The 13,185-nt window shown below is 59.7% G+C and overlaps 1 protein-coding gene across 3 annotated transcripts in view; it reads left to right on the forward strand.

Moving 5' to 3' along the window:
• The window catches only part of KIAA0930 (KIAA0930 ortholog), a 38,582-nt gene extending 25,776 nt beyond the window's left edge, over positions 1-12,806 (forward strand). For all 3 annotated transcript variants that reach the window (XM_034987319.1, XM_034987320.1, XM_034987318.1), the window contains exons 5-10: positions 232-333; positions 1,165-1,305; positions 1,883-2,077; positions 4,852-5,014; positions 6,298-6,456; positions 6,960-12,806. In XM_034987319.1, coding sequence (XP_034843210.1) covers positions 232-333; positions 1,165-1,305; positions 1,883-2,077; positions 4,852-5,014; positions 6,298-6,456; positions 6,960-7,000 — 801 coding nt within the window. In that variant the 3' untranslated portion in view covers positions 7,001-12,806. The remainder of the gene's footprint in view (positions 1-231; positions 334-1,164; positions 1,306-1,882; positions 2,078-4,851; positions 5,015-6,297; positions 6,457-6,959) is intronic.
• Positions 12,807-13,185: the final 379 nt, after the last annotated feature.

A 13,185-nucleotide genomic window follows, 5' to 3' on the forward strand; every position in this document is an offset into this window, starting at 1 on the left:
CCCTCCTCCTCCTCCTCCTCCTCCTCCCCCCCTCCCTCCTCCTCCTTGCTTCCCTGCCTGGAGGGGCAGGTCTGACCGGAAACCCGTCTAGCGCCTCGCAGAGTGGTTCCCTCTGGCTTTGGCCTGGCTCTGAGCCGTGTGACCACAGTGACCTGTCCCTTGAGTGGCTGTGGGCCTGGGTGCAGGGCAGGGCCTCGCCTCACTCAGTCCTTCAAATGCCCTTCCTTTCAGCAAGTGTTTGCGTCCCCCAGTAAACACCCCATGGACAGCAAGGGGGAAGAATCCAAGATCAGCTACCCCAACATCTTCTTCATGATCGACAGCTTCGAGGAGGTGAGCTGCTCGTGCCCAGCATGTCTCCCCAGGCCCCTCGTCAGGGCCGCGAGGGCAGTGGGGAGTGGGGCAATCCTGACTCCTGTCCCTGTGGCCCCCGCTCTTCCTGGCGCTGGACTGGGGCCAGTGGGGTTCACCTAGCTCCGAGCCTGTTTTCTCAGCTGTAAAATGAGCGTCATGATCACGTGGCCTACTTACCCGTCGGGGTCGAAGATCACACCAGCTCGTGAATGGGAGAATGCGTCATAAACTCCTACATAAAAGGGCTGCCCGGGCAGGAGGAGACATTAGGATGGCCATAAACCTCCAAACAAGTGCCTCCACGCCACGGGATGCTAGGGTGTCAGAGGGGGCGGGGCTGTGGGAGTTTCTGGGCCAAGCTTCTGTTTTCAGGCTGGGAAAACTGGGACTCATGGCAGAAAGTGACTCACGCGGGCCACACCAGGCACCCTGCCCCCGACCCTGCCCAGCTCCTGCCCAGCTGCTCCCCGCTGCCGCCGAGGTCCCCATAGCGGTGCTGGTACTCACCTAGAGGTGGTCAGGACCCCAGGGGAGACTCACGAAGACGGGCGCCTGTGTTTCAGGGTCTCTTCTCGATTGGTTGGTGCCTTGGAGAACTTTCGGCTCAGGGCACTAAGTGCCGTCTCCAGGCTGGCATGGCCCGTTCGTGGCAGAGCCAAGATTTGAACCTGAGTCCGTGTGACCTTGAAGTGGGGTCGGTGCACAGCCCCTGGAGCAGGGGTGTGGGCGGGAGGGCGGCAGGGGGTGGAGCCGGGGAGCCAGGCTGTGGGCTGCGTGGTGCGTAGCTGTCCTCCTTATGCCCCCTCTCAGGTGTTCAGCGACATGACGGTGGGGGAGGGAGAGATGGTCTGCGTGGAGCTGGTGGCCAGTGACAAAACCAACCTGTTCCAAGGGGTCATCTTTCAGGGCTCCATCCGCTATGAGGCACTCAAGAAGGTGTATGACAACCGAGTAAGTGGGAGGACAGGCCCTCCCCGGCCCCCCCCGGCCTTGCCCAGCTCCTCAGAGCAGCTGCGGCCCCCGGGCCCCTCTTAGGTGGCTCAGGGACTGCGTTCTGTTGTGTCCCTCCTCGCTCACCTGGACACACTGGATCGGAGCGACAGGTGGCCCCACCCCGCGTGCAAACACTCCCGAAATGGACCCTGGTGGTGGGGTGGGGGAGGAACCCAGGTGGACAGATGGCTCTCCTGCAGCTGGGCCTCCCCCACCGAGGCTGGCCTCTCCCAGGGGAGGGGTGGGGGGTGGTCTCGGACTCCCCGGGGCAGCTTGTGTTCCCAGGCTGGCGCTCGGCCTGCTGCGAGGCATGGATCATGGGGCGGTGGGAGGAGCGTCCGCCCGAGCCCCGAGTATTCCAGCAGTACCCTGCCTGCTGGGGGGGCCCTGGCCAGCGGGGTCCATCGCCCTGAGAGGAAAGCGGGCTGCCCTCAGGGGCCACTCTGTGAGGGGCAGCCATCCTCGCGACCCCGTGTTCCCAGGAAGAGGCCATCCCTACGGGGGCTGACTCAGGCCATCTCCCACCTGTCCGCAGGTGAGTGTGGCTGCCCGTATGGCACAGAAGATGTCGTTCGGCTTCTACAAGTACAACAACATGGAGTTTGTGCGCATGAAGGGGCCCCAGGGCAAGGGTCATGCGGAGATGGCAGTCAGCCGCGTGTCTATTGGTGACACGTCCCCCGGCGGGACCGAAGAGGATTCCAGCCCGGCTTCACCCATGCATGAGCGGGTAAGGGCTGCACAGCTCAGGGAGGGGCCTCTCGTCCCTCGGATCCGCTTCCCACCGCCTCCCTGATCCTTAAAGTCCCCCGGTGAGGTAGGTGTCATTATCCCCACCCTCTGGGGAGCAGGCTGAGGTTCAGAGAGGGCCGGGACTTGCCCAAGGTCACACAGCAGGTTAGGGCGTGGGCCAGGGCTTTTCCTGCTTCCCTGAGCTGCCGCTGCAGCTGGGCCCAGCTGAAGGGAAACCCAGGCTGGTCCCGGCACCTGCCTCAGAGGGCCTGCTGGCCGAGCCTGGGCACGCGACCTGGGGAGTGCCCTGGGGATGCTGACGAACCAGCCTCCCCTCCCGCCCTGTGAGGCTCGGGGAGAGAACACGGGGTCCCGGACCACCCAGCTCTTCCCTCTGCCTGGCCCCCTTGTTTACGAGGTGGTGTGCATCTTCGAGTATTGGGAGTCCCCACAGCAGCCCGGTGGGTAGACATGGGCGTTCCCGTCTGCAGACCCGGAAACTCAGGCTTGATGGATTGACTGGCGCCGCCCCAGGTCTCACGGCTCTCGTGTGACAGCACCGAGCCTCTGAGCCCTGCTCTTTCTAGGCCACCATCCTTCCCCAGGGGTGGGAAGCCGAGGTCAGTGGCAGCTTCATTCCCAGGACCCCCATTGGGGCCCAGGGCTCGGGCGGGAGAAAGTCTCGAGCCCGCAGGCTGCTCAGAGCAGTGGGGCTCGGAAGGGGACAAGAAGGTGTGGGTGCTGGGGGCAGGGAAGCGGCTTTGGCCAGCCCATCCGCAGGAACGGGCTTGGGGGTGAGACTGGGCTGGAGTCCAGGTGTTGCTGCTCAGGTGACCTGGGACAGGTTTCGGCCTGTTTTCTCGTCCAGAAATGGGGAGCACTGGTGTTGGGAGGCTCAGCCAGCGGCTGGTGCGGGCGTGATCCGCTGGGGAAGAGGACTGAAGGACATAAAGCACGCTGCAGTGCTGACGTGCCCCAGACAAGGCAGCGTGTGTTTGCTAGACTTTTCATTCTGTAAGACTGTTAACCATGCATATCTCCAGGTGGTCAGTGTGTTTCTTCCTCCTCTTTATGTCCTTTCTCGTTTTGTTCCTTCTGCAATGAATGTGATTGAAAAGCAAAATAGAAACAGTCCGTGCGGCTTTTTTTTTTTTTTTTGCAAAGACATGGGTGAGGGTTCCAAGCAGGGGCCTCTCTCGTCTTTCAAGTAGCGGTTGTTGATACATTTCCGAGCTGATTTCTGAGAAACGGAGTCTAATTCTTCTCCCTGGTCCTAAACTGCCCACCGAGGCCCTGCAGAATGTATCTGTGGAAGTCCTCGTGAAGATGTGGCCTGGGCTCTGGGCTGGACCGGCCCAGGTGCTGCTTCCGGCCACGCGTTTGCTGACCGACTGCTGATATGTTACCAGACCTGCCTGAGCCTGGCTCTTCCCATCCACCAAATGGGAGTGATAATCTCTCCCTCCCAGGGTGGTAGTTGGGGGTGAAGGCCATGGTTCCTGGCTCAGGGGAGCAGGGAGACCCGGGGTCAAGGGAAGGGACCTGCCAGGGTCACACAGCTGCCAGTGGCTGGGCCTGACCTCCTGGGGGCTGCCTGGGCCCCTGCCACCTCTGTGCTTACTGTCGCGTGTCCCCCTTTTCTGGAGGGGTCATTTGTAACCAGCTCGTGACAAATGCAGACTCTGTGTGTATTGTGGTCTCTGGTGTTTTGTTTTTTTTCTCTATCTTTGGAAAACTTCCCTGGCTTATGGGAGGACCGTCTGGAGCCCAGCGGCCGCCAGGACTTTGATTGATGTCGGAAGCCGTGACGAGGAGGCTGACGGGGCTCCTGAAGTTTCAGTCCCAGCTCACCTTGTTCCTCAGATTCTTGTTTGCATGGGGAGGAGGGAGGAGATGGGCCAAGTTCCCTCTGCCTGGAACGCCCTTCCCCCCCTTCTTCACCTGGCGAACTCCTACTCGTCCTTCAAGACCCACCTCGAGCGGCGTCTCCTCCAGGAAGCCTTTCCTGATTTCCCAGGCTGTGGACTCCTGTTGCTCTGTGCTCCCCTGTATCCTGCTCTTCCTTTTCTCTGTCTCAGCAACCAGCCTTTAGTCTGTGGTTGTCACTTTCCGAGTCTGTCGCCCCTCAGCAGACTGTGAGCTCCTTGAGGGCAGGGAGCGGTGTTGTGTGCCTGTCTGTCCCCAGTGCTGCTCCCGCCTGACCCTGCGTGGCTGTGCGTGTTTGTGCAGAACGTTGTTGAGTGTGGTTACAAGACGAGGGGATGGAGGCCTGGGCCGCTTCGCCATTGCCCTTCACCAGAGGGTGCTGGGGCTGAGAAGGATGGGAGGGCATCTTAGCCAAGGGGAAGAAATTGGGGTGAGGAGCATGGCCTTAGGAGGCAGAAGACCTGGGCCGAATCCTGGTTTTGCCCCCATCCTGCTGGGTGACCTTGGGCAGGTCAAGGTCGCTGTCCCACCTTATTTCCTCACTGGTCCAACGGGCTTCATACCAGTTCCCATCCCGTGGATTGGTTGGGACGCGTCCATGGATGCGTGTGCCGTGGCAGGGGCTTGAGCGGCGTCAGCAGTCTTACTTCGGCCGGCCAGGGTTCGGGGCCCGCAGAGGGCACCCGGCTCCCCCTTGGGCGGAGCTGAGGCCCTTCTGCCCTCCCTGAGCTGGAACCGGCTCCGAGCACCCGCTCAGCCCCAGGGAGGCCGGCCCTCCGGCGGGTGGCATCAGGGCCCAGGCGGTATAGACGGGCTGCTCTGGTGACTATGGCTCTTTGTCCCCAGGTGACCTCCTTCAGCACGCCCCCCACCCCGGAGCGGAACAACCGGCCCGCATTCTTCTCCCCATCCCTCAAGAGGAAGGTGCCCCGGAACCGGATCGCTGAGATGAAGAAGTCTCACTCGGCCAATGACAGCGAGGAGTTCTTCCGCGAGGACAACGGCGGGGGTGAGCATGCTGCTTATGACCCCGGGCCCTCTGGGTTCATCCTCGCATTCACGTCCGGGGGGCCAGCAGGTGTCAGGGTCCCCTCAGGGCTGGGGATGGAGCTGTGGATGGACAGACAGAAATCCCCGCCTCGAGGAGCTTCTGATCCGGGTCAGAACAGGAGGCAGGACAGGAGGCTTGCAGACCTTTCCCGAGTTGATGGTCTGACTGCTCCACACAGAGGGTTCGAGAAACCCTTGCCTAGTGTGAGGTGAGCTCTCCGGTTCATTCCCGCCTTTCGTGCCTTCAGGTTTGGCTGGTCCTCAGTGCCCTCCCTCCAGAACCTGCGCAGGGGCGTCCCTCAGGCTCTCCGCGGGGCTCACTCACTCTCTGTCTGGCGGCCTCCTGGGCGTCTCTGCCTGGAGCCGGCGGGGGGCCCAGGCTAACCCCCGCTTGCCCTGTAGTCCCTCCTGGCAGACCCGCAGCTTCTCACTGCCCTGTGGCCAGCGAGCCGGGGTGGGGGGCGAGGGCAGGGGCACCCTCATCTAAGCAGCAGGAAGCCCTTGGAAGGTTTAAGCAAGCTAGTGACAAAGTCAGATTCGCATACTGAAATACCGCTCAGCGGTCCCTGTGGAGAAGGACTATAGGAGGGCAGGCTGGCTGTCAGAGACAAGGTGTGAGCACCCTGCGTGTGTGCTGGGGGGCTGAAGGGATGGCCGACAGCATGGGGGGGTGGTGCTGGCGGGAGCTGGGACTGTGGCCTTGAACAGAAGAGACACCAGCCCTTATTCTGAGCGCCAGGGCCCAGAGACGGACGGGCCTGGCCTTGACCTGCTCTTGTGTGTGCTTGGGCAAGTGCCTTCCCCCCCTCAGCTCCTTTCCAGATCAGTAGAAAAGGGCTGATAACCACCCAGCCTGCCTCTCTGGGTGACCCAGAAGAATGGGTCCTGGTGATGGGTCCTCCCAGCCTCGCCCTGGGCCCTGCAGGCTGGTGGTGCTCAGTTCCAGTGACAGACGGGGCCACGGGGAAGCGGAGAAGTAACACCATGTGGCGACAAGCCAGACCCCACGGAAGAGCCTCTCTAGGGCAGCTGGAGGGGTCAGGGACAGCTGGAGGGGAGGGGAGGGGAGGGCTGGCTAGGCAGGGGGGAGTTGGGGGGGGTCACAGGCCAGGGCCTGGCAGCTCTGGGGCAGGTATGGGGCGTGGAGGGGCTGGTGGCAAAGGGCCCAGGCTGAGGCAGAGGTGGTTCCTGGGGTGGGAGGTGCTCTCCTAGTCCTCCCTGACGCGGCCTTCTCCCCTCTAGCGGATCTGCACAATGCCACCAACCTGCGGTCTCGGTCCCTGTCTGGCACGGGGCGGTCTCTGGTCGGGTCCTGGCTGAAGCTGAACAGAGCGGATGGAAATTTCCTTCTCTATGCACACTTGACCTACGTCACTTTGCCGTTGCATCGGATTTTAACAGGTAACGCAGGCTGACGTAGAAAACAGCATCACGTTTCATGGGGGTGTCGGTAACCCTGTCCCTCGTTTCAAGTCTGGAGCCCGTCAGTGGGTGTCTGTGTTGGGTTCTTGGCCTCTCTGGGAAAGCCACGGCCCCTCCTGTCCCCCCTTGAGTGGTTGCAGGGCCCCGGGGGGGTGGGTTACTGGTTGGGGGAGCGGTGGGGTGGAGCTCTCGGGGCCCCTCCTGACCAGGGCCCGCGCGGCGGTGCTGGGCGACGGCTCCCGAGTTGGGCCGGCCCACATCGGAGCCCCACTTCCACTTGGCTCGTTGGGTTGTGCAGCCGCCCCACGACCATCCCCCGTCTGTAAATCGGAACCACAGTGGTGGTGCACTTTGGTGGGGGCGCGGGAGGAGATGCACGCAAGCACTTAGCCCGGACTGCCCGCGTAAACGGCGCCGTCGGGGGCCGGAGCGCCCGGGGCCTTCACTTCCTTGTCTCGCCCGCCCCCCTCCCGCCGCCCTAGACATCCTGGAAGTGCGGCAGAAGCCCATCCTGATGACCTAGCCGTGTGCAGAGCCTGCGCAGAGCCCCCCAGCCCTGCCCAGCCCTGGGGGTGCTGCCAAGTGCCTAGCTGTCCACCACCACCGGGGTCTTCTGTGACAACCCAGCGCCGTCGCCGGAGCCAGGCGGGGCCGCTCGACTCCTGGGGCCAGGGCCGACTCCACGAACACCAGCCCAAACTGAAGTGCCTCTTCCTCCTCCCCTGCTGGCTCTGCTCCTGCCCCTGCACCCGCCGCCCCCCCGCCCATCTCTGGCGCGCCCTCTGCACCCCCAGAGGACCAGAGATGCCAAGAGGCTGTAAGAGAGAGCAGAGGAGCAGCCAGGGTCCAGAGTGTGTCCAGACCCGCCGACCCGACGTCCACACTCAGACCGCAGGTGGAGAGACCACCCGGCTGGGGGCACGCAGAGCGTCAGCGTGTCGACGCCTTCCTAAGGAGAACTGGCTCAAGGTTTCGTGCTGCTGTGCCCATGAACTTCAGCGTCCGAGTTAGTCCCGACTTGTCCGCCCTCCCTTGTTTACCGCTTGGTTACAAATGGGTTGCCTCGGGGAGAGGGGGCACACAGCTGAGGGGTTTGCCCTGGGCTGGGAATGCCTCACCCACGCCCGGTTCCAGAAAGGCCTCGAGCTGAGCAGACAGGCCCCGATCCTGCCAGAATGGCCTTTGCTTCCAGCCAAAGAGCACCACCAACACACACACCTCCACCCTGGAGATAACCCGCTCTGTGCCTCGGCTGGCGTGACCCACAGAAAGTTTGGGCTCCGAGGGCGGGTGGGACGGCTTGGTAGTCAGACAGGAGAAGAGGGTTGGGGGGGTGGGGTTGGCTTCCTCCCAGGAAGGTTCTAGGTATAACCTCCATCCTCGGGGGGGCCAGGGAGGGGATAGGGTGTTTCCTGGAGCTTGCTTGCTTTGACTGAGTGCGCTGGTCCCATTTCTCAGACCAGCTCACTGAGGCAAAGAGGATTTGGGTTTGTGTGAGCGGCCATGCGGCTCCGGGCTCACCCGTGGCCTTGTTCGGGCTGGAGGGATTCCCACCTGTGATGGATGACACGTTGTGCTCTTCTCAAAACCACGAGCCTTCTCGAGTGGAAGCGGTTCCCTGCCCCATTGGGAATAAACCGTCAGCTGGGTCTCTGTTGCTATGTTGTTTTGTTTGAAGTCCCCAGGAATATTTGAGGGTTTGCTGTCGTGCACGGAGACCCTCTCTGCAAGGAGAGAAGGGGTTGGAGGGGTTTGTTCTCCCATCTGTTTTATTCTGTGCGCTCCAAGGGTTTGCGCTGGGCTCCGGGAACAGGGGCTACTTTGGGGCTTTCTCTAGATTTTGTATGCTGTTATTAAAGCAAGCTATTGCATTTCATTCTGCCTCAGTTGGCCCACCTGTAAAATGGGGCTGATACCACCTACCTCATGAAGTGTCCAGGGTTCCGGTGCACGACTGGGTCAGGCAGCCTTTCTGCAGAGCTCGGGTTGGTGGGGGACTCTTGGGAGGCTTTCCCCGCCATCACCTGTGTGGTGGGGCTGGGCTGGAACGTTCTCGCCTTCTCTGGCAGTGCCCAGCTCACGCTTGGCTGAATCCCAGCTGTCTGCACAATTTCACGTTCCAGAGCAGTGTTTCAGGACAGCACAGAGTCAGGCCTCGCCGCCAAGCCCTGGAGCGGAGCCTCTGCTCCCTGAGCGCGGCCCCATGTTCCAAGAGTGTTCTCCAGGGGAGCCAGACGCCGCCTCCAAGTTTGTGTCCAGGGTGGCTAAAACACAGCTTTTTCTTCAGGAATGCTTTCTCCCTGGTCATCGGGGGTCTGAAGACTCTGGAACTCAGGTCCTGGGAGAAGTACGGTCCCGATGTATCTTCCACGGAAGGAGGAGGTAGTCGAGCAGATGCAGGAGGACGGCGGCCCTCCCTCTGTTCTCAGAGGTTGAGGAGCACGAGAGGGTGCCCCCGCCGGAACCAAGCCCCGGGGCTCAGCCACGGCTGCTGGCGGGGCCGCGGGCACGTCCGACGCCGCCTCGGTGACGCGACAAACCGCGGGCACAGGGCGCCCGAGGGCCGGCTGCTGTGATGTGCGCGAGTGCTTTGCCGTGCGCCACAGCGCTGTTCCAGGTCGTCCATGACGCCTCGTCGTACCACGTGCGAACAGCGTGCACCACGGCTTGGCTGTTCCCGGTGCCACCGAGGCCGCACTCGGCCCCCGCAGGCTCGGCCAGCGGCCCACCCACGCGTCTGCGACACTGCTGCCCTGGGACAGACGGACGCGTGTGGTGGCCTCCACCCTGCGCCGTGTTTCCCTCTTCCAGAGGTTACTTCTGAGACTGCATTTTTAAGCACGCTTTTTTGAGAGGCACTTGGTCACTAGGCAGTAAGCTGTCACCCTGAGGTTCATTATTTTCAAAGTGACAAAGGACATCGGTAACAGAGTAATAGAATAACAAGGGACAGGGCCAAGCCCAGCGCCCCAGTGTCCCGGCGTGTCCGGCTGTCACTTCTCATAAGGCCGTCTTTAACTTTTCTGGAAACACGCCTGTCTCTCGTGTACTGCAGGGAAGACCGAAGCGCGCGCACATTTCTTCAGTGGGAACTGGAATCAAAGTACGGTTTTTCTGTGAAGACCCCGCGGTGTCCCTTTTTAGGACATGAATAAGAAAGCTCTCTTTTTCTGAGAAATGTCACGGTCCTAGCGTCTGATGGGCGGCATGTCGCCTCTAGTCCACCTTCCAGCGCCTGCAGGCTGAGGGGGGCATTCGGTCTCGCACGCTGAGGTCTTCCAGGAACTTCCAGTTGCTTGGAGAGACAGCCGAGGCTCAGTAGCTCAGGAGAATATTCCCAAGTGACAGGGAAGTAGTCCACAGAGAACAAAATCTTCCCCAGCCCAGTGAGCTTGGAGATGGCTGGGCGTTCTGACGAGTCCCGTTCCCGCTCACATTTGGACTTTTCAGGGACCGTGCCCAGATGATCCGGTCAGGTTTCTGCTCCCCACGGAGCAGTGCTAGTTAACGACACAGAGGCACCTGCCCGGTGGGATTGCTCTTTTAAAGAGTCTGGCTAGAAGCAAACCAGGAGCTGGTGTTGCTGTTTTAATCACCGTCTAGTCAGTAGACTTGCAAAGTGTGGTAAAAACTCTTTTTTTCCCATTAAAAGACATTCCCGAAGGCAGGCCCTGTGCAGCTGTTAAATCCTAGTGACTGGACTCGAAGGACGCTTCTGACGCCGTCCCAACAGGGAGGCCCGAAATCGCTGGCCACGACCCTCTAAAGATGCCAGGCGTTAGGGAGCTGCCGACGGTTTCATGAGCCTCGAGCGGTCCCACCGCGGCACACGACTGAGCTGGAACATGGTTTTCTATCCGGCCTCAAACACCGAGCGTCCGTGGGTGTGACACTGATTCTCCCTGTTCGGGCTTCTTCTCGTCTTTGTCTCAGAAAGCAGATTTCTCTTAAAACACATCAGCACCCTGACCGGACATGGGTTCCGGGAGAGCAGCAGGCCCTTGCCGGCCTCCTGCGGGAGGCGTTGCCCTCCCCGCTCCCGTGGCCACGGTGCCCCCCGGCCCTCGGGGGGGCTGAGCCCTGGGAGGCGGGTGGGGGGCGCACGCGGGGCTGCTCTCCTCTCCTCTGTTCCTTTCCACCGGCTGTCATGGCGCGGACACAGTCCTTGGTGGGACAAGGAATCCTCCGGCCCTCTCTCTGAGCCTCTGTCTCGAGTGGTCTGGAGAACTCCTTGGACGCCCACCCGCAGAAGCCAAGTCACCCGGACCCCGAGTGGCCCGGCCGGCGGTGGGTCCCCCGCAGCGGAGAGAGTTTGTGTTTACAGTTTTCTACCATCCCCAAGACAAGCAGGCACCTTGATCTTGGCGGCGCCGGGGCCTTGAGCGCCGGATACCAGAGGTCACAGTGGCGCTCCAGCCGCCCCCCCCCCCCCAGCATCTTGCAAGCCCGGGCGGGTTAGGTGTACATAGCGAGCACGTAGGTGTACATTTGCTCGCGGTTCCCGAGCAAACTCTCCACGTGAGAATCAAAACCTGCAAAGAAAACCTGTTGCGATTTTTCACGACTTTGAGGCTTAACTAAAACGATTTCTACAAAATATATTTTGGCAAAAACACCATGGTGGCATAATCGAACACGTTAGGGTCTGTCTCATGGTCAGTGGCATTTCCATAAACATGAGCCGCTTCTGGGTTCACTGTCTTCCACGTACAGAAATCATTTCTGAGCAGCATTTGGTTGGCTGTGAGCTGTGCTTTTTGCATTTCTGTTGAGAGTTGATTTGCATGTTGGATATTAAATTTATTTTTCCTCAGTGCTTTCCTCTGATGAATCTGTACTTAGTTGTTTTTTTTCTTTAATGGGTATTTCAGATCAAATACAGATGTTACAGCAATGCATAAACTTAAGTGATTGAACCTTAATTTGCCCCCAAAGATTTCTTCTTCGACCGTTTTTGGAGCTTTCACATGAGTTCCTTTCTAGAAATGCTGGAGATGGACAGAAAGCACCCCAGGCCCTGGCTCGGGCCATGCTGAGTCAGCCATGGGGTCGGGGCGCCCGCAGCCAGGTTTTGGTCCGAGGCAACATTTGCAAAATCCAATCACAAGAGACGCGTTTCGGGTTTAGCTCCCAGTCCCCATAAAGTAGTATGAGCCCTCCCGTCACACTGTCAGATGTCCCAAGCTTTTTCTGGAGAACCTCTAAAAAAGGCCTTGTGGCAATGGGAAAATGCCCAGGATCAGAGTCAGGAGTCCCGAGGTCAAGTGCAAACAGAGCAGGCTCCTGACAGGCTGCCTGGTCTGCGGGAAGATGGTTTCTGGGCCCTGGTTGTCTGTTGCCTTGAGACTCTAGTTAATCCAGTTGATGTCTAGCGCGCTTGCACGTTTCTCGAGCTGACTCCACCTCCCAGGGGCTGATGGAGGCTCGGCGGTGGGCTCACTCGTCCCGAGAGCAAACGAACTCTAAAGTTGTGTCTCAGGTGATGGGCACGCGTCAGGCCTCCACCACGGCAGGAAGTTACAGGAAGTGAACACGTAGAAGGGAGGGTCTGAGAGGAACACACAGGCAAAGCTAGAAATAGTGCGAACTGTCACATCGAGGACATCTCTCTCCATCCGTTGCATTGGAAACAGCCGAACCAGAATTTCCTGAAGCAACATCACCAAGGGCAGATTGCGTGAGTGGTTATCAAGCAGGCCGTCTGGTAGGTAAAATGAAGACAATGTCTTTGTTGCCATCCAGGTCAAACCCCCTTCCCGTTGAAGGAGGAGTCCCCTTTAAAACAGTCGCCTGAAAAATACCTAACAGCTAATGTGGAGAAAGCTGTGCAAGAACCCCCTCCTATGAGCTGCCTACTCCTGAAGGCTAATGCTGCTATTTCGGTCCTTCTGTTCCGTCCTAGATGAACTTTTAGGAACTACGGTCATGCCCTAGCTTTAGAAAATCATGTTGACTGGAAGAGAAAACCTTTGGGAGTTTCCTGTCGGGAGGAGGGGGAAATGTAAACTAAATTAATCCATACGCTATCCTAGTTCATTGTGTATTTACCTGTTGAATGGATAAGCCTGCTGTGCTTTGGGCTTGATTGTTAAGAGGGCAGGAAGAACAGCTGGAAAACTTACGTGAGAAGGGGAAATGTTTGTTTTGGGGGATGATAAAAAAAAACAAGAGGTCCTTTCTTTTGCTCGCGGCTTCATCGCGTCATCGCGTCCCTCCTGACTTGGCCTTTACATAAGCCAACAGGTTTAACAAGGTATTGCTTTCCCTATGTGTGGACTAAGGGTCTTTCATCTTGGAATCTGACTTTAATAAAACAATTAGATTGCTCAGTTTGAGAGAACCATGGTTTTTAGTGACTTTTCATGATTATGTTTTGAATAAACAATTTTGTTCTCAAGATTTTAGACCATTCCGGAAGCCGGTCAAGTTTAGTCCTTTAACGGGCACGTACACACACCGTCGAGCGGGGCGCTGGTGACAGCCCGCGTGGGTCTGCGGCTCCCCGGGCACGTGGGACCTGGGCCTGGGTTTTCGCGGCCGTACCCCCCTTCCTGGGGGCAGGTTGAGGTGAGACCCCTGTGTACAGAGGCTGACACGGTCCCCGGCAACACTGAGTCCCTGCCGTTCCCCTCCTGGAATGTGCCCCCAGGGCATCACCACAAAGCACCGAGGCGGCCTGTGGGGGGTGGGGCGGTTCTCAGACTTGAG

Source organism: Mirounga leonina, unplaced genomic scaffold (genome assembly GCF_011800145.1).
Source record: "Mirounga leonina isolate KUSES-001 unplaced genomic scaffold, KU_Mleo_1.0 Mir_418, whole genome shotgun sequence".
Lineage (NCBI taxonomy): Eukaryota > Metazoa > Chordata > Mammalia > Carnivora > Phocidae > Mirounga > Mirounga leonina.